The sequence below is a fragment of the Crinia signifera genome, chromosome 8 (genome assembly GCF_055691185.1).
Source record: "Crinia signifera chromosome 8, ASM5569118v1, whole genome shotgun sequence".
In the NCBI taxonomy this organism is placed as follows: domain Eukaryota; kingdom Metazoa; phylum Chordata; class Amphibia; order Anura; family Myobatrachidae; genus Crinia; species Crinia signifera.
In genome coordinates this window covers 42,431,955-42,453,201 of record NC_139224.1, presented here as the reverse complement: position 1 = coordinate 42,453,201, position 21,247 = coordinate 42,431,955, and the positions used below count along the sequence as shown (strand labels likewise).

The following is a 21,247-nucleotide window of genomic DNA, read 5'->3' as shown; positions in this document are numbered from 1 at the left end:
TAAGTGCTATATATATATATATATATATATATATATATATATATATATATATATATAAAATTAGGTACTTGTGTAGTATCACGGCTCCCATCGATGTGATGCGATGTCATTTTTAACTGAAATCATGGACATGTGTTAAAATCATGTAAAATACACCCCAAATGTCATTTTTCACACTGTATCACCCCCACTATCAACGCCAACCCGAAGCGTGGCGAGCGCAGGGAGCCCGCGAGGAGCGGCGGTACGCGTCCTACGACCTATTCATACCCCCACTATCCACGTCGGCGTGGAGTTGAGAATAGAAAGTGTGGCGAGCGCACGCGGATACCTGTGAAGCCCGCGAGGGGACACGGTATCCGCGTCCCCTCGCGGGGCTCGCTGCACTCGCCACACTTCGGGCTCGCTGCGCTTGCCACACTTTCTATTCTCAACTCCATGCTGACGTGGATATTGGGGGTATGAAAAGGTCGTAGGATGCGTACCGCCGCCGCTCGCCACGCTTTGGGTTGGCGTTGATCATGGGGGTGGTACAGTGTGAAAAATGACATTTGGGGTGCATTTCACATGTTTGCTACTAATTTAAATGCATTGGGATGCATTTGTGATCAAAATTGCATGCCATCGCATTGCATGGCATCACATGGCATGTGATGCGATGGCATGCGATTTTTATCACAAATGCATAAAAAACCCGGTAAAATCGCATGCCACTACATATGGCATGCGATGGGAGCCGGGAAGGTATACAAGTACCTAAAATTATTTTTTACATAACATATGCAGGAGGGGGCACTGCTGATCACATTATTACATATATGCTGCGCTGCTGATTACATTACATTTTGCAGGGGGGGTGCCACTGATCTCACATAAGGGCTGCTGGTTGGTGGCATGCAGCGGCTTCTGGCAGCGCAGGGTTATGTCAGGTAGCACTGGTGGGCAGGAGGTCAGTGTATGTGAGATCAGCGTTGGGGTCCCTGCAGTAGTTCTCATCCACTGCAGGGACCCTGCCGCTGATCTCACATACACTGCAGGGACCTCCTGCCAGACCCCGTTGCATGCCACCCACCAGCGGGCAGGGGGTCCCTGCAGTGTATATGTGAGATTAGTGGCGCCCCCTGCAATTGTCCTCCGTACTGGCAGCCGGTTCAGTGTGTCCTGCCGTCCACTGTCATCCTAATCCTGCGCGCGGACCTCTGCTGAGGGGACAGGGGGGGGCGCCTTTGAAGAAGATGCCTCTCAGCAGCCCGGGCACCTCTCCACCGGGGGCCAACACCCCCGACACGCCGCCTGCTCCGCTCCCCGACCCCAGCAGGGCAACAGACGGGACACTAACTGCCTCTGCCTCAGCAGCTGACAGATCTGGGCTATTATATAGGAGATGTTTGCAAACAATGTAATTACCAATTTGAGTGTATGGGACAAATCCCTACAAATAAAGTAGACAATCTCCTCTCATTTTCCTGGACACCTTTATGGTGTGGGAGAAAAAAGCAAGTTTGTAGCGGAGTGCCTATGGAAGGCTATTCTGGAAGTACTCTGTGCACATTATGGGGGAAATTTACAAAGAGGAGAATTCTATTTCTCATGGGCAATTGCTATGGGCAATTGCTATGGGCAATTGCTCATGGGCAATTGCTATGGGCAACCAATCAGATACTATCTATTTGCTTTTAGAAGGTGCTAAATTAAAAAGAAGTAGATTTTGATTGGTTTCAAGGGCATGATAAGGCCATCGATGAAGTAGGCTACTGAAAAAAAGATATCACAACTTGCAACAAATCTGAATGTACTTGGCCACACACAGAATATCGGCATGCAATATATCACTTTAATCAGCAAAGTTGTATTATTGTTTTCTTATTTTCTGCATCATGTCCATCAGCATATAATACATTGAACCCCTTCAGCCAGGGCCAATTGTTATCAATTGTAATGTCAATGGGTGCTACTCATCTCAGCTGGTTAATCATTCATTATCTCTCCTGTATAATATCAAAGCTGCTGAAGGGGAGGGATCAGCCTTGAACGATGCTCTTATGTCACAATGCATTAAACACATCTGCTCTATGGTATAATGCATAGTTATTTGTTTAGTTTTATACTAGGTACACACCAAAACGATCATGATCGTGAGCAGATTGTGAGGTGACCATACGATGGTCACACGATCTGCTGGAGCACATGATCTGCTTACAATCTGATTCCGATCTGTACCGGCCAATCAGCTCCTAGCTGTCATTTCTGTACCCAGTTGAAGGGGTCGTTTCCAAATCCTGACTTCAGCAGGTAGGATCTGGAAAACGACCAGTGGGGACGCGCATCGGATCTGAATCGGATCTATAACATGCCCAATTTACATACAATCGGTCGAGATTGTATCAGAATTGGGGATTGAGGCCAAATCGTTCTGGTGTGTACCCAGCATAAGGCTGATAACAGAAATCTTCCATCATCCGATCTAGATGAGAATAGAGATGCTGCTTAATAATAAAGGTCCATTTTCAGGTTTTACCTTTTTTGTAAATCTATGACATGTTGCTTAGTATAATTATATGGTGTAAAAGGATAGTTTAAGTGGTGCATCCATGTAGCGCTATGTCACATTCTGTTTAGTTGCTGATGTCTCATCATTTTATGTTCGCTTGTCCAAGTATATTTACAAGATGTCTTGTGTCCACTCTGTACAGCTCCGCTCGGGATGTGGTGGGGGTGGATATGTCGATGCATACACACTGTACAATTTTTTTGACCAATTTCATTGAAAGACATTTCCATTGAAGCCAGTGTCCTGGACGAAAGATGTTGACGAAAGATATTGACGACAGACGAAAGATCCAGTTTATAGGTGACGAACAATCTTGAGGAACAACTGGCGGGTATGCGCATCATCGTTCGTCGTCAATATCTTTCTTCAACATCTTTCGTCCAGGACACTAGGTTCAATGGAAATGTCTTTCAACCAAATTGGTCAAAAAAATTGTACAGTGTGTATGCACCTTTAGTCGTATATTTTTGCTCGCATTTAATCTGCTTTTGTGTTGATTTTGCTTCATTTTTTTATTTGCCATGCCGTTCAGCTTTTGGATTCCAGGAAGACAAAGGTTTGTAAAACTGCTGTTGCTTTTTCTTAGATGTTATGTTATGTGCTTACTCGCTGTCACAGGGAACGCAGCATCACCTAGTGGTGAAATAGTTTATGCAAAATGTTGAAATTATTTTTTTCATGTAAAATAAAGAGGCAATCATGTTTTTTTTTTCATTCTGATAATCAGATTTTATTATTAATAAGCAAAACCCAAACAAACAAAATTAATATTGTGGTGTTAGAGCGGACTCCCTTTCTGTAATACCCTTTCTGTCTCTGTAATACCATACATTTGTCATGTGTACCGTGTCAATCCATATAACTTTACTGTCTATTCAGAACATAATGTCATAATAGACAAGCGATGAATAATAATAAAAAATATATATATCGTAGAAGAAATGGGCACTCACCGAGGTCAAGATTTTCAACTTGAGATTTAATGCATAAAGATATACATCTCGTCTTCCTACGTAACGTGACGTTTCGGTCTTAAAAAGACCATACTCTAGAGAGGACACACCCTCTCTAGAGGATGGATGCCAGGTTACCTGTCTGATGCTGTTTCTTAACAAGTTGTACCAATTCCAGATGATAGTCTTTTAAAGACTGAAACGTCACTTTACGTCGGAAGACGAGATGTCTATTTTTATGCATTAAATCTCAAGTGGAAAATCTTGACCTTGGTGAATGCCCATTTCTTCTACGATATGTACTGATGTTCACTTCATCTGGTGGAGCACTCCTTATTGCTGAATTTAAGACTAGAGTGCGGTCTCTCTGGAGATATACTGTATATATATATATATATATATATATATTTGCTCGAGCCAGCATGCACCACATTGACCAGATGCCCCATTATGTGTATTATTGCCTATAACATAGCCTTGAAAAAGATTCACACCTGAATTGAAACGTGACATGATATGTAAGAAACTTAAAAAAAAGATTCCAAAAAACGTTGAACATTCCGCAGAGTGCATTCTTTCTGCTGCAGTAGACTACAAAATATATGTTACCCCTTGGAGATCCCTAAAGAGAACCCCAGTAGTTGGATCAATTATAAGATGAGAGTCCAGGACACAGTGTTATATAGATCACTGTGCCTCACTCTCTATGTCTACTAAAGTAGTCAATTGCTTGTGCTTTTATTTATTCACATGTCATTGTTACGTTATACATATATTATGCATTATGAAATACAATATTGTCTCATTTTTTACAACACTGTGCGCCAGATGTGTCAATCTTCAAGAAGTGATAAAGTGGAGAGTGATAAACAACCGGCCAATCAGCTCCTAGCTGTTATTTTTTTTTCAAACCCAGCTTGCTGATTGGCTGGCTGTTTATCACTGTCCATTGTATTACTTTTTGAAGCCTGATACTTCTGGCCCTAACTCCCCCATATAAATGACTTAAAAGTGATCTACTTTACTATGCTGCCAAAAGAAAGATCCAAACATAAATAAATTTGATCCCCACCCCGCCCCACAGCTGTATATTTTTATTCTGGAACTTTTCACAGATATATTTGTGGGTCCTTTTATTTCCTATAATAATATTTTATATTGTATTGTAGGTTTTCTGTTTTCAGTTCAGACAGATTGGGAATAAAAAACATCTTTCTGACAGACTGTGCTGATACAGTACTCGCATTTTGTACTCACTATTGTGACCTGTACATTGCTGAACATCCAATCCTATGTTATAGCATGTTAACACAAGTCAAATAGTTCTCCTCTATTAGAACCGGGAAAAGTCAGGATACACAAATATGTTTAGTTAATTCCTTTGTTTCCTATTGGCCCTGGAGAATGTAATTTCTCCTTAGTAGAAATCTATTCCAGTAATAATTTTCCAATAATTCAAAAATTCAAATTACTTTTGTTCTCCAATTACAAGGCTTATAAGGCTCGGGCCACAAGCAGCGGCCAAGCGGGACCCATTCAGGGGATACAGTCATCAGGTCGGCCCAAGAAATGTTGACACTCCTTAGGTCGACACCAGAAGGTCGACAGTGTCCTTAAGTTGACCGGCAGAAGGGTGACAATGCAGAAGTTGAAACAGGTTTTTTTTTTTTCCCCACTGTGGTTCCAGAACAGGTGGTAGTTCATGGCCTACCATTCACTAGGGCATGGTGGGAAAATAGAATAGTGTGCGGAGTTTAGTGAGGCACCGTGCCCGAATCATTGCGAGCGCAGCCGTACACTTAGACAGTGTCCAGAACTAGACCTTTAGATGTAGACGCCTAAAAAAATAAAAAAACATGCGTCGACCTTCTGCATTGTCGATCTTCCGCCGGTCGACCTAAGGACGCTGTCAACCTTCAGTCCGTTTCGACCTTCTGCCTGTCGACCTTCCGGTGTCAACCTAAGGAGTGTCGAGCTATCTTGGGTCGACCTAACGATCCATACCCCCGTTCAGCGTGACCCGGTTGGCCACAAGGAGGAAGTGGGGTCGTCACTCACAGCGGCTTTGTGCCGCTATGTATGGCTCAAGCATAATTGGTTCCTAATAGCATAATAATAATAATAATAATAATAATAATAATAGCATAATAGGTTCCTGCAACAGTATACTTTTGGAGTAAAAAACAAAAAAGTTATTTAATTATTTAAGGAAACTGAAATGTTTTGTAGTCCAAAAGCAAAGAAAATATATTTCTCCTAATATCTGAATAAAATAATTCCATACTTTTGTAGGTAGATTCCAAATAGCACATTTTCTAGGAAAGACTACGTAATTATAATTGTATTCCCGCTGTAACCTTGCAAGCCACTAAGTGCATTATGGCCTGTCTGAGCTGAAAATGTGTCATACATACTGTACAGTGATCTTTTCAATGCTCTTATGACTGTATTCTTGCTGTAGAACTATATATTGTTAATCATTTGCTCCCTATTATGCATTGGAATATTAAATAAACCAATAAATCCCAGTGATCATTAATTGGCCTCAGTATGTTGGGTATTAAAACAGTGATCCCAAATGTTTGTTGCCATTGTAAGTTTGTGTAACTGACACCGTTGTAAAAATGTTTGCTACGTGACTGTGCATGAATACTTTTATTGGACACTGAAACATTTTACTAGTGATGTTACAAATGTTTGGACATGTTGCCTATAAAGTCTCAGTGGGCATTACTTACCGTCCGCGAAATAAACTTCCTGAGAAAACCGCACGAATGGAATGTTTATGGGTGGTTTAATCTTATTTTATTGTCTATCATGGTCCATATTGAGTCGAATAGCAAAGGAATCTCACTGTGTGTACACAGCATAAGACATGTTGCCACAAAATATACAGTCCCGGCTTTAAACGACTTGTGGATAAAGCTTGCACGCTATACATTTTATCTTAGAGCTATAGCAATGGTGAGCAGTAAAATAACTTCTTACATCCATAGAGGGATATTTTTGGTATATGGTCCTTGGTCGACAGGCCTTAGGTCGACATGGGTAAGTTTGACAGGGTCCGAAGGTTGACACAAGCATTAGATTGACAATGGCAAGGGCAACATGAGTTAAAAAAATTAAATAAATTGCAGCCGACATGTGCCGACAGGCAGTATTTCATGCCCGACCATCCACTACTGCAAGGCGGTAGAATAAAATTGTGTGCCCGAAGCATGCAAAGGGGACACCATCCACTTAGACGGTGCCCAGGTTGACCGTGTCGTCAAAAAACAGTGAAAAACTCATGTCGACCTTTTGACTGTGGACCTAATGCTTGTGTCGACATTCCAACCCTCACCGATAATTTCAAAGACCATTTTAAATGTGCCAGATGGGATGGTGGGCACAGGGTGGAGGATCAGCAGATCTGACCTATACACACATATAGACAGATATATTCAGTGGCAGCTGTAGTGAAGTGACACGTCTGATTATCACAATCCTAAGGGGGCAAATCAATTGTTTTATCACACCCGTTCTCCCTTCTAAAGGAGACAGGAGACTGCGGTGCAATATTCAAATGATTTTATTTTTTAATGCGCATGTCTCCAAACCCATCTAAACAAATAGGTGTGACTCAAAAGGTACTGTTTTGGAGCCCAAACAGCCGACATTTTGCACATTTCAGCTCGTCATCTTAGGAGGCTGCGATCTAAAATATGTCTCCACGCAGCTATTGTCTGCTTTTCATATCCAATCCGGCTTTGATCCGATGCACGGTACAGTGCATCGCATAGGAGCCGAAGATGGCAAAGGCTGCACTACAGATTGTTTCTGATCAGTCAGCCTCTGGCAGGCTTGGCTGGCACTTCATGCGATATATCGTTAGTTAAAGGACTGCATATTGTGTATCGTATGCAGTCCTGCTGGCTGAAAAGCTGCCGGGTGGTTCAAGGAAGATCTTATGCACTTCTCCTCTTGGAGTCACATTAGTGTATGGGCACCATATCCTCGCAACTGACACAACAATGTTGTAGTTATGTTCTTTATTTATGCTGCATCATTTTAAATCTGTTATTTAAGATTAGGAATAGTTCAGAAATGTTTACAGTGTCCAATAATAGTAGTTGTATACAGTATGTGTATATAGAGTAGATATAGATAGATTTACATCTTGGGTGGGATTCAGTTTTTTTGCATGGGTAATTAATAGGTGTCCACTGGGTGAATTGCAATTTTTTTGCCAATCAGAGATGGTTACGCCTATTAGTTTTTGCACCCAAATGCATTGTTTGTGGACACAAAAGTCAGATTTTGGGATATTTTGAGGTCACCACCTCAGGGGGGTGCCAGGATAAATAATGTGCACCCACAACACACTCAACCATTGGTAAAACAATTGAATATCACCCCTCTGTTGGCCATTACTTACAGGTGACTCAAAACAATTGAATTCCATTCTTAGTGTAATAACAATATTGTTTGGCATAACTAGTTTTAATGCATAGAACCTGTTCACTCATTATGATACTCATATAACCCTTCCATCTGTGTTCTAGCATTTGCAGTTGACCATCCAGGCACTTCAGGATGAGCTGCGCACTCAGAGGGACCTCAACCATCTGCTCCAACAGGAAAGTGGTAACCGAAGTGCAGAACATTTTACCATCGAACTCACTGAGGAAAACTTCCGAAGGCTTCAGGCAGAACATGACCGGCAAGCCAAAGAACTTTTCCTCCTCAGAAAGACTCTAGAAGAGATGGAGCTGAGGATAGAAACACAAAAACAGACACTAAGTGCCAGAGATGAGTCCATCAAAAAACTTCTTGAGATGTTACAAAGTAAAGGTTTGCCCTCGAAGGGAATGGAGGAAGAGAATGAAAAGACACGAAGAATTGTGGAGGCGGAATCCCAACTTAATCATCTAGAAGTGCTTCTAGACCAGAGGGATAAAGAAAATATTCATCTAAGAGAGGTAAGGAGATTTTTTTGGTCTTAATTTCTTCCTCATAGATAGTACCAAAGCTAATCTACATGAACCAAAGATTATCATAAAGTGGTGCTGTGGTTGGTGCCATCTTGCAAAAGCAATTTATGTGATTTGATGTACAGTATGTATTGTATCAAACCTCTTTCACTCATAAAAGAGAGGTTGGGGTCATTACTTGATACTATGGCACTTGTAACAAGTGCAGTTGGGTCCTACAAAAGAGGTAGATGTCAAGAACATAGAGACCTCATGCTTCTTTGTTGCTAAACATCCTCCCTTGGCACGCCAGGTCGTGTGAGAGTCTTCTGGCGTTGGGCATCTTTTTTGCTGAAAATTTGTCTTAGTCGCAACAAAATGAGAATAGGTCGTGACTAAGACAAGGAGATTGTGCTGATTAGTTTTAGATATGACACATGTATATTTATTTTATTTATTTTTTAGCAGTTTCTTATATAGCGCAGCATATTCCGTTGCGCTATACAAAGGAGACAAATATAATGTATGTGACTGAGCCTATAACTCTGTACATGAAGTACTACAATGAAGCACCCGCAGCTTTTTTCCTATACAAAGCTCTGTATCCTGACTTAGTCACACAAAATTATTTTTATTTTATTTATACTTGTGATATATCAAATTGATAAGCAGTCTCCTCCTGCATCCTAATCATATTGCATTGCAACTAATTGGGGATATTCAATCTGTGCCAGAAAGCTCGCACATGAGCGGTTGTTCGATAATGGTTCAGTCGGAGAATTCACCATTATATTGATGGGCTTTGATCTAGGGATGTGTGAGTTCGGATTGGGGTATCCGGACACCCACAATCCGAAATTGCTCTCTGAGCCTGTTCGGGTCTTCCCACCCAGAATCAGAACTCGGGTCTCCGGAGCTGGCAAGATCCCACCATTGGGTCTCGCGAGATCAAGACCCTATAAAAGGGCAGGTGGCCGGACGCCATCTTCACTCTAGTCTAGGAGAGTGAAGAGGCAGCAAGATCCGGACCCAATAAAGGGGAGGGCGGCCAGACGTATTGCTGTAGAAGTCCAGTCCGGTGGCACTGACGATAAAGTCCAGTGGTACTGCTGCATAAGTTTAGTAATACTGACGTTAAAGTCCAGTGATATTGCCACATAAGTCCAGTCCAGTGATATTTCAAGCCCTGCCCCTTGGTGCTATAAAGAAGGAATTTGTCTAGTATTCAATGCTACGTGATTGCCAATGATATGGTCTATGAACTGGGCACCATGTTTCATATTAGAATTGTTTTCTTACATATTGACTTTGGCTCTAACTTTTTGATAACGCTGTGTATTCCTTAATTGTTTACTAGTGTTGCTAATGTGCTAATCCTGATTTTGTTTTCTGACTTTGCCTATTTGATTATTGCTAAACAAGTGCACCAGTATTTTGGAACTAAATCTTGACAACAGTCTTGCCGTATGTTTGTTTACCAATATCCTATATGAGTTTGCCTCGTCCTTGCCCACACGTGTATCAAACATTGGACAATCTGACTACAAGTTAATATCCTCAATATTGGTCTAATTGGTTTGGTCTACACAATATATCAATATTTATTTCTGTCAACGGGTAATAGAATAGTACTATGTGTGCCCAAATACTTTACTATTACACAGGGGTGCCACAACCTTTTTGGTTGGGATGGCCAAGATATCATTTCATTTTGGTGCCCCTATATTGCTGAATGTTGCCCACCAGGGGTAGCTTGACTGATCACTATCACTTTACTATATGCTGGGCATGCAAGATTATTAGACAGCCCATGCACCAGTGGCAGCTACCGGAGAGGAATCTGGACAATCCCTTTCCCAGTAAATTGTGCGATATGTAGCCTATAGACTACAATGGCTAATGCTATTGCACTGGGAAACAGGGGAATTGTATACAGTATCTGCTGCAGAACTCCTGTAATACTTTCAGGGGTTACTTACATTTTAAAGTATCCAGAATTGGGATGGGGGGGGGGTTCTCAAAATGTGGATAATAAATGTGCCCCAAAAACATAACTAACATTTGAGTGACATTATGTAGAAGACTGAGAGACAGGATTTATTAATAGATCACATCCTGGCTGAGGCTGTGCATGGAATGGAAGGGGTGGGGGGACAAAGGGGAGCTGAGTGGGAAGAGGGGAGGAACATGTGAAGTCGGAGGTGTAAAGGGCACAGAGCTGGTACCAGGGGAGGGGCCAATCCACAATAAGTAGCCACACACTGAGCTGGGTGCTGGTGGGAGTAGGACCCTAGATGCAGGAGCAGAGGGCTGTATGGAGGGAGGGAGGAGATGGAGCAGCCTAAAAGGAAATGATAACCATCCTGACACTGCCCATATTAACTATATATGGTGGCCACATTGGGCTCCGCAACCCAGTACTTTGACTGGTGTCTTTCGAAATATTTGTGGGTCAAGCCGCTCAACCTGTTCCAGCTGTTACAGAATATGCAAAGTAGAAAATATTAGGTTCTGGATTGAACAGGTTCTACAGGTTCACTTGTACAAAAATATTAGAAGATGTAGTACTCTAAATCAGATATCAGTTATATAAGGGATGAAGCATATAGATCATGCACTTTAACAACAAAGGTTGAGCTTGATGGACGCAAGTCTTAATCAGCCTTAACTGCTAAGTAACTATGTATAGACCTCTTTGAGAAGTGCATATGATAAAGGGAAAACTATCATTTCTTTTTTTTTTTTACAAGTTCAAGTTTCCATTTAAGCATAACTTTTTTTTTTTTTCATTTTCCTGATCTATGGGGCTGATTCAGCGATGGACAATGTTTAATTTTTTTCAGTTTGCCAATGGTTGCATGACTGCTTATGCATCGGAGATGTAGGGGTTTATTTACTAAGATGGGAGTTCTGTTTTATCAGATTATCTACTAAAAGGTACAAAATAAATAATAAGAAGAATCTGAAAATTTAGAATAGTAAATTTACCCTGTAAAGCGCACGTACCTCCATACACCAAAGATGTCGGTCGCAGTTTCCCATAGGCTGTGGCATAATTTTCAAGCTGATTGCTTTTGGGGCCGGCCAACTGGGACCATGCCAAAATTGGGGATATGTTGAGCACGTTTTCTGGGTGTGCTGAAGCCAGTGGCTACTTCCTCAGACACAGGTTCACTGGCTCCGACATCTTAGCTTTGCCAGACATTCTGAGTGACCTGATGTCCAGTAGGCCGGCCAGTGTTCACGCGAAGAATCTCGATCTGCATCATCGATGGGTGTCGTTTTACACATGTCACTTCCTGTAGCTATTACATATTTGTACACAGTGGCTACATACAAAGGCGGTCCTATTTCTGTCACTAGCCGAGCATCACTTAACACCCAGCTGATGGGCCGCTTGCTGAAGTGATCTATTTTGCATTCACAAATAAAAGGGTTAATGCACAAAAAAAAACGATAATTTCAAAATAATTTCTTTCAAAACTTTATTTTGTTACTCATATCCTTAGTGAATCAATTCTCTCATTTATTGATGGTACTTCAAATAAAACAACGCACAAATGTATTTTAAGTATCGATTTAAGTATCGAGTGATTGGTTCCATTTAAATAGTATTCTTCTGTACAATGAGCTGCTTTACAATCCATAAGCAATCTCCCATCACGTTGTCTGGGGTTACGGAGTGCCTCGCTCAGCGCCACCTGTTTCTTGTGCTCCGCAATGTGAGCAATCATCTGAACTCTCGAACATGTTTGGAATTGGAGACTGGAAAGAATGCAAAGTTAACTTTCTGTAATTTGAAACAGAAAATGAGGTTAACATTTTCCTTACAAAAAGTAAATACCCTATTATTTATTTATTTTTTCTCAGAAGCTGGTTTCTGCAGTATTAAGTTATAAAATAAATTAAATCCCAATTACTTTGGCCTCTGTGCTTGTTAACATATAAACATAGAATTTAGTTTACATATTTCTCATTTGATATGCGGTTTGAGGACCACTGTGTCTCACATACATGTTAACCCATGTCGAGTAAGAAAAGATGCTTCCTTCCAGTAATACTCAACACACAGCTCCCACTTAGACACATCATTATATTATTTTTATCTAACATAAACAAAATATTATATACCTATGTTCCTTTGAATGTAAATGAGCTGGAATTGCATACTTATAATATTTAGACAAGCAGAACAAGAACAAAATAATTCATACACCCAATATGCCCAAAAACCTTACATGGGGCACCCACAAATGCCTTTTTGCAAGCTTTTTACAAGGACAATAAATCTCCAATTGTACCTTGCCTGGACGATATGGATGTTTTCTATTTAGAACCTCTATTGATAATCCTATGGCCTCTGGAATAACGCTCCAGCAAAACTGTTCTTTAAGCTATCTCACTTCACTGTTGATGATCTATCATCTCTAAGACTATGGATAGTGTTATCCTAATCCTTCAGCGTTGAATAATTATTTTTTTTTTGTGTGGACTCAATAGTCCAATTAATAGTTTTTAATCCCACAATGTGGGTTATCCACATCCGTGGATTAGAGTCCAGGGCCCTTTAAATGAATATGTACCGCATACAGATTAAAGCTCAATTTTTAGCTCACTTACGTACGTGTGGATAAATTTCCCCTTTTGAATGACTTGGTTTCTGGGGTACACCAGTTGGGCCAGTTTAATTTAAATGTCTTTATCAGTGTCCACCACACTTAAGTTTTCTAAGCCGTATTACCGCATGCGGCTCCCACACGGTCTCCACCGCCAACACAGCGTCTCCTTGTTAGACGGATGTAATCAAGGTAAGCCCAGAGAATGTTCGTCGAGCAGCCGGTGGCACGGTCCTCAATTAAATAAACAAAGTGGCAGGAGGCTCCCTTTGCCGTGTTTTTATTACCCTGCTGGCTGGTTGGGCCTGGGGCTGGTTCTTAAAATACGTGGGACCCCTAGTCATTTTGTCCCCTCTATTTTGGGAACCAGCCCCGGCCCTGGAGCCACAGTTGTGACACATTTTGTTTTGTTTCCCATTTCTACAGGTTTTAGTTAGTTTCCCTATTGTCCACTCTGGAGGTGTTGGGCACCTTGTTTCCTTGCAAAGTCCTGGTGGCACCGGGGTTTGGGTGAACCTAATTGACCCCTTTGAATGTGGCTATTATAGGTGAAGTGTTAGCTTTGCAGGTGCCTATAACCTCTACAGGGTTTAACAGAGTTAGGGTTGGGATCATGGCCTGTACTTCCTGGTAACCTCTTGTCAGAGTCCTAACACTCTGATTTATATCTTGTATCACCTAAGTGCTACTTCCTTTTTTATGTACCCAGTAATGCCCCAGGCAAATTCAGTAAAACTAGATTGTCCCGCCAAAGACAAGACAGTTAGGAGGTATGGAATTTACATTTTATTTTTTAATATTATTTTTGTACCTAAAGTGGTCCACAAACTGTGTCTTGAGACTCTTGCAAGGGTGCCTCAGGTTGGTTGTCCAGGACCGAATCACTTGGTCATGATAGGCAAAACCAAAGCTGGTTGCTGTCTATTCTAAAATATGTGGACATTCTGAAGACTCTGGCATCGGCATCTACAAAGGTGTCAGGATTCCGGCGTGGCATTTTGTCCGCTGGGGTCGTAACCACATTCCCTCTTATCTACATGACCTTACACTATTGTTATTGCCCATTATTGGTGAAATGGAGAAAAAGCTCTTAGCTTCTGAAACTATCTTCCATTACATACACCCATAAGGTCGACAATTGGTTTCCTGATATTGCCTGGAGAGCTTTCAAAACAGGCCAGATAGTGCCATTGTCGTTCTGCTAAGGGGAACCCAAACAAGTGTTACCATTTATGGGTTTACATTTTGATACCCTATTTCCTCATCTGTACCTGGAGACTTGAGTAAAGGGTCAGTCTAGATATTTTGCGTTAAAGCCCACCAAGACCCCAACTTTTATTTTATGCAGGTCTAACGGTACAGCAGAATGTTAAATCCTTAAGTCTTCGCAGTAGCCTGAACGCTCTTGGCTGTGTTAGATTTTCCAGTAGGGTTTGAGTCTGTGCCACCCCAGGCCCTGCCCAGTGTTCACAAGGGCATTTTACAAGTGCGGATACACAAACACAGAGCTGGGACCTTTTGAGTATTTGCTTTAGCAACTCTTTTCTAGCTCCTGGATATGTCTAAGAACCTCCGGCCTTTCATTTGAATTTCCGGAACGTCTCATTTTGTCACCAGTATTTATATTTTTTCAGCAGATGATCTTATTTTTTTTTTCCGTACTTTTCAAATAAACATTAGATCTTTCTGCATAACTGTGGGCTAACTTAAGGGAATACAGAGTTTTTATCATGTGGAAATCTAGTACAGATGTTTGGTCTTACAACATTTTTGTTTTGCTAAAATACTCTGACCACACAAAGTTTACCCAAAGAACCATCAAGTACTTTTATTATTGCTATCAAAGAGCTTGCCTTAGGCAAAGACGGCTGAGTCTCCACTTAAGACACATTTTAAATCAGTGTAGCTTTTTGAGACACAGTTTGAAATAGTTGATAAGGTTTTCCGAAGCCAGGTTTTTCAAGACAATACTGATACTGAGCAAGATACTGTGTATATATATATATATATATATATATATATATATTTTTTTTACAGCTTTAGAAAAAAACTCTTGAGGAATGTAGGTGTAGGTGAACATTGGATTCTGTTTGGTAGGAGGAACATGAGATGACAGTTCTAGGAACTCTTGTTCTAGAATATATGTGTGCAAAGCTTGCTGACGGAGCTTGTCTACTTTTCCTTGCAGATAAAACACATGCCTTGCTGTCGCTGTGTTTACTGTAAGTGCTTGATACTGGAGCCGGGGCTAATTTACTAGGGAAACGCTTTATCAACACTCGGCTCTCGTAAAGGCTTTGCTTTTGTGCCCCCAGACATATCTGATTAGTTGTCTTTTTTCTTGTTCGATTTTTCTGTTCTTGTGTTTTACTTGGCCAGCTATAATGAATTAATAGTATTATTTGATACTAGATAAGACTGAGCCAAATATTAATATGATTATTTTCGCTGTCCAGATTGATTCATTTTCGGTTATTTAATGTAACTGGATTGTGAGAAGAGAATGCACTGTAATATATTTCTGTTTTGTGGCACCATAGCGGAGTTTCTAAGGGTCGGGCATGGTAATTTGTTCATCGTGTGGGCCGCATGCTAAGCCGGCTGAGTGAGAGATTGTGAAGGATTGCAAGTAGCTGCATTCATAGGACAGATAGATTTACTGGATATGGGTCATTATGTCAACCCAATTTAGGTCGACCACTGAAGGGCCACAGGCCTTAAGTCAACACCTGAAATTGGGCGACATGGGTAAGATCGACATGGTCGGAAAGCATTAGGTCAACAATGGGAAGGTTGTCAGTCAAAATGTCGACATGTTTTTTTTAATCCCGAATGATGACATAGTCGGCATGGACACCATCTAAGTTTACCGCGCCCCCTCGCATGGCTCTCTGCCCTTGGCATTTTATTCTTCCAACTCGCCGTAGTGGATGGTAGGGCATGAAATACCACCTGTCGGCACATGTCGGCTCAAAACCGTGAAAAACTTATGTTGACCATTTGGCTGTCGACCTAATGCTTTTTTCAACTTTCTGACCCTGTCGACCTTACCCATGTCGGCCTATTTTCAGTGGTCGACCCAATGCATGTAGAACTTAATAGGGTCGACCTAATGACCGTATACCGATTTACTACAGCTAAACTGAGAATGTGGGGGTGTTGCCCATAGCAACCTGTCTATAATTCTATCATTTTATCTAGTGCATTATAGAAAGTGATGTCTACGAATGTAATTGCTTGCTGTGCACACTTCTCCACTTTGTAACAATTTGTAGTTAGTTTCCTATGTGGCTCTTTAGGGCCCCTGTGCAATACTGGCAAATAGCATCTAGTGCTGACTGATGTTTATCTGTTAACATTAAACCAGGTATTTTATGTTTTGAGTTAATTGTAATAAGTCATAATTTGAGTCAAAGATTATTTATAGATTATTATTATTAGCAATCTGTAGAATGACGGATAGTATGGTTTGATTTTATTTATGCAATATCCCAGGATGCAATGACACCGTAGCAAATCAGTGTGAATGTGGATTGTGTACCTTGTTACAGATGCAGTGAGAGAGAGGGGCGATGAGCGAGCAAGTACCAGTTACCTGGGACCGGGCTTGTCAGCAGGAGACAATAGTAGCAGTAAGTGGAGCAGTGATAAGTCCACCCCTGGCACTGCTACTAAATCTGGGTGTGCTCGACTCTTGCCCATATGGGCCCTTGTGCTATGGTACAGACTATAGGGTTTATTAACTAAGATGGGAGTTCTATTGAAGATGGAATGTTGCCCATAGCAACCAATCAGAATCTACTTATTTAGTTAGCACTTTCTAATAGATAATAGAATCTGATTGGTTGACTATAGAAACGTCCTATCTGCAATAGAACTCCCATCTTGGTAAATAAAGCCCTACATGTCTGTGTGTGGCATAAATATAATCATGCTCTGAGCACAAACCAAAAACAAAGGTGGAAAACCAGGCAGGATCTCTAGTCCCCACAGCTGTAAATGAAACCATTCTTTTCCATGATGATGATAAGGTTTATTTTTTTATTTTTTTATTTTAACTATTCACATTTGTAAACCCAATCATATATTATTTTTTGAGGGTTTTCCTTTTTCTCACCATAAAGCAGTGGAAAACATTAACAACGTATTTGGTAAATTGCCATTGAACATTGTAACTACTGGCGCCATCCCGTTGCCTATATGACCATCTGCAAAATAAAGATTTAATTTATGAGACCTTTTTACACCCGCACTGCTTTTTTTCCCCATCTTTGATCATTGTGTATTCAGATACGCCTAATATGTGTGAGACGCTCAATTGAGTTCTGGAAACCTTCCTCATGACTGTGTATTGTGCTCAGAATTATTATTACACATTTTTATTACCAACCATTGCTCATTTTTGTCTGCCCTGGACAAATGTTCATAAAGTTTCTTTTGTTTCGGTAACACGTTTGCGTGTACATTTATATCTTTAAAGTGGGATTATGATCCCAGCAGGCCTTCTAAATTTCAAAAAGCCAGCATAATCGCCATGCCCCAGAGTATCATAATTAACGTAATGAATCCTCTTGCAGACCGTTTTTTTTTTAATACCTTATTGTGCTCCATCTGGGTAATTGGCTACTTCATGTTTACTATACGTTTAAAAGAATTATATATGCAGTGTAATGAATGAGGTATAAATTAAAAGCAAAAGTAGCGTATGTCTGAATGCTGTTTTATATTATAATTATTGCATTTAGCATAATGCTAAAATCTATTTCATCCTGAAGCAGAACCTGATAATCTTCCTAAAAGAAGATTATTTACATATTTCACATTTTTTTTAATTCACTTTTTCCAGACGGTTTTATTGAGGCTTTTAAACAACCCATAAATGTCCCTGTTCTTCATTCGTGTCCACAATCAGTATTTCTGTGCTACGCATACTACGATATAATACACTCCACTACACTGTGGTACCTGTTGTATGGCGACTAAAATTCCAATATTCATAATGTAGCGTTTAAAGTTGGGGCTGGTTACCAATACAGCGAGGGCAGCTATTTTGATCGTTTATTACACATTTATTGAGTGGGTCTATAGAAATCTATGCTCAAGCTAAAAATATAGCTGACCCTACTATGCACAGGTGGGTTACGGTATAGATCAGGGGTGGGGAACCTCAGGCCCGGGGGCCGTATGCGGCCCCCGTAGCCGGTCTGAGTGGCCCTCCCACCCGCTCGGCAGCTTTACCGGGAGTCAAGTACAGGGGAATTCTCAAGAGAGGTCGGTAGTTCTCGCGAGATTCCTCTTAATCAACAGCAGCCAGAGACTGTCAGTCCTATTCAGCAGCAGCCGTCAGAGCGTGGGACGGATTCAGCAGGACAATTTGTAAGAGAATTTTTTACATATGGCCCCCGAAGAATTTTTTCCCCATACAAACGGCCCTTGGCACAAAAAAGGTTCCCCACCCCTGGTATAGATGATAGACAATGTCTAGGACGACCACGAATGGTCAACAGTGACTAGGTTGACACCGAAAAAGGGTCAACCTACCTTAGGTCTATACTGCCAGAAGGTCGACACAAGCTTATGGTCAATATAGGCAAGGTCAACAGTCAAAAGGTCGACATGGGTTTTTCATGATTTTTTTTGTTGTCTATGTAATCATACGTCAACTTGGACACTGTATATATGTATCGCGTCCCCTCGCATGGCTCGCCATGCTTCTTGCAATGGTGCGCTCGGCACACTATTATATTCCCACTCTAATTCTCACTTGGATATTAAAGTATGAAATACCACTTTTTTTTTTTAAATCACGATAAACTTATGTCAACCATTTGACTGTTGACCTTGCCTATGTTGACCATAAGCTTGTGTTGAACTTTTGGCAGTGTTGACCTAAGTTAGGTCAACCCTTTTTAGGTGTCAACCTCGTCACTGTCGACCATTAGTGATCGACCTAGTGACCATTGACCTAGGCATTGTCTATCCACTGTTAAAGTGAGGGGGAACGGGGCACCACCTCTAATGGTAGGGGGAACTGAGTTCCACCTCTACCACAGCCCTGAACACTAATTTCAACAGAAAAGTCTGTCCTGGCGGCTTCTTCTTCGGGCACGGCGTATGTGATGTCATGCCATCACTGCCGCATAGGTCAAGAAGAGCCACTAAGAGGAGCAGGCTCTGTTCATGCTGAATACAGGATGAGAGGGCTGGATGGACTCAGAGAGTAGGGGAAGCTGCTGGAGGGACACAGGGCATGTAGCTGCGGAGGGACATGGATAGTGAGATGCTGAAGGGGCACAGGGCATGTATCTGCTGAGGGACATGGATAGTGAGAGAGACGTGTATAAGCAGCACAACTGTGGACATTATGTGTATAAGGGGCACTACTGTTTGATTTAATATGAATCAAGGGCACTACATGCGGTGTTATGTGTATAGGAATCGGTACATCTGACAGACCCGACTTAGGTCTACAGTCATTAGGTCGACCCCGGAAGGTCGACTGGCCCCAAGGTCGACGGGGTTAAAGGTCAACTGGCCCCAAGGTCGACGGGGTTAAAGGTCGACATGGGTCAAGGTCGACATGACTTAAGGTCGACATGGGTTTAGGTCGACAGTCATTAGGTCGACATGAGTTTTTCCGCTGTTTTTCCCCGAATGTCGACACAGTCGACATGGACACAGTTGGAGTTGAACCGGAGCCCCTCGTATCGCTCGCTTCGCTCGCGATGCTTCAGGCATGGTGCCTTCGCTACGCTCGGCACACTATTTTATTCTCCCGCCACTCCCTACCAGGAGAACGCCCAGCGTTTTGCCCATGAAACACTGGGTGAATCCCTCAGCCACCGTCCCACGCCCCCCGACCACAAATTGTTTGCGAGCACCCGGAAAATAATCTATTTGCCGTGGCCGCTTGCACACAGTTTCTGCACATGCACATAAATAACTATGCACATGCACAAGAAATCTCTCCCCTGCCAGTACACATGTAAACTAGAATAGGCTCCAATGTCCGACCAATCTGACCAAAATACAGTCATGTATGTTCTAAAATTGTTTCTATTTACCGGTCCTACAGTATGTCACATCCTCTCGGTCTTGCTTCATTCTATAAAATGTTTTGCATGCTTGGAAGTGTTTTTGCTGGAGACTTGACCTTTGCTTGACAGTAGCGATGTTTGGGGGGGTGTGGTTACTTTGCAAAATCCTGCGCATGTTGATAGGTTAGAAGCACATCCCTTTTGTGACTAGCTTTTGTTGTACCTTGCGTATCAAGTATACTTTGCAAGCACCAATCTCTCAGTCTGTATTGACACTGGAATAAATTCAGTACAGCTTTTAAAACAAATATTTGTGGTTTGTAAAGATTTCTTCCTGGAAAAGTCCTGATTCTAAAGTATTAAATAATTTGTATTATCCTGTACACTGAATTCAAATTTCAGGTTTTGCAAGCTGATATTGAAGAATAGGAAAATGTTGTTATTACATTGAGTACATAAATGAGGATGGGGGTTGTAGTTCTAGGTTGGCTTGTGTTACCCACTAAGATGTATTTTACCAAAGTAAACATATCGGCATATTGAGCAACGGACCTATATATCGTGAGCGGGTCTGCTGCTGTGTATGACCGATATATCTGTAAACATCATCATTCACAGACTTATTGATTTGGCTGTGCAGCACAGCCAATACCCGATGTATCAATTTCTTCAGATATACCAGCACATCTGGTTGCATGTATGAGCTGACCGCTGACTGCTGTAAACTGGCTGCAGGGACTGACATCAAAGTGAAATGGGCAACACTTCCATATTTACTGAAAACATCATCTCTGGTAGCTGGCAGACCTCTACCCATCACTACACATTGCAGGCCCCAATATTATGGCCCAACATTAGCAGTGTCTTATTATTCGTAGACAATTACAATTTAAGGGGGATATTCATTACCCGTCAGGGAGATGCTCTCCGGGCCCTATTCAATGATTCAATGCTGTCTTCCCCAACAGCATTGAGCAGGGTTTCTCGGCAGAACGAGCCCGATATCACTAGCTGTCGGGCTCGTTCTGCCAAGAACGGCCGGGAAATGACGAGCTGCCGGCTGCAGCTCGCCACTTCCCGGCCGCGGCCATGCCCCCTTTTCGCTCCCAGACAGGCGGGGCATTGAATTCCGGCCGCA

The 21,247-nt window shown here is 41.7% G+C and overlaps 1 protein-coding gene across 12 annotated transcripts in view; it reads left to right on the top strand.

Moving 5' to 3' along the window:
* ERC2 (ELKS/RAB6-interacting/CAST family member 2) overlaps nucleotides 1–21,247 on the top strand; it is an 875,436-nt gene that overhangs the window by 97,522 nt on the left and 756,667 nt on the right. For 6 of the 12 annotated variants that reach the window (XM_083156227.1, XM_083156223.1, XM_083156220.1 and 3 more), the window contains exons 3-4: nucleotides 3,084–3,107; nucleotides 8,049–8,465. In XM_083156227.1, coding sequence (XP_083012353.1) covers nucleotides 3,084–3,107; nucleotides 8,049–8,465 — 441 coding nt within the window. The remainder of the gene's footprint in view (nucleotides 1–3,083; nucleotides 3,108–8,048; nucleotides 8,466–21,247) is intronic. The other 6 variants (XM_083156222.1, XM_083156226.1, XM_083156230.1 and 3 more) reach the window with 1 other exon arrangement.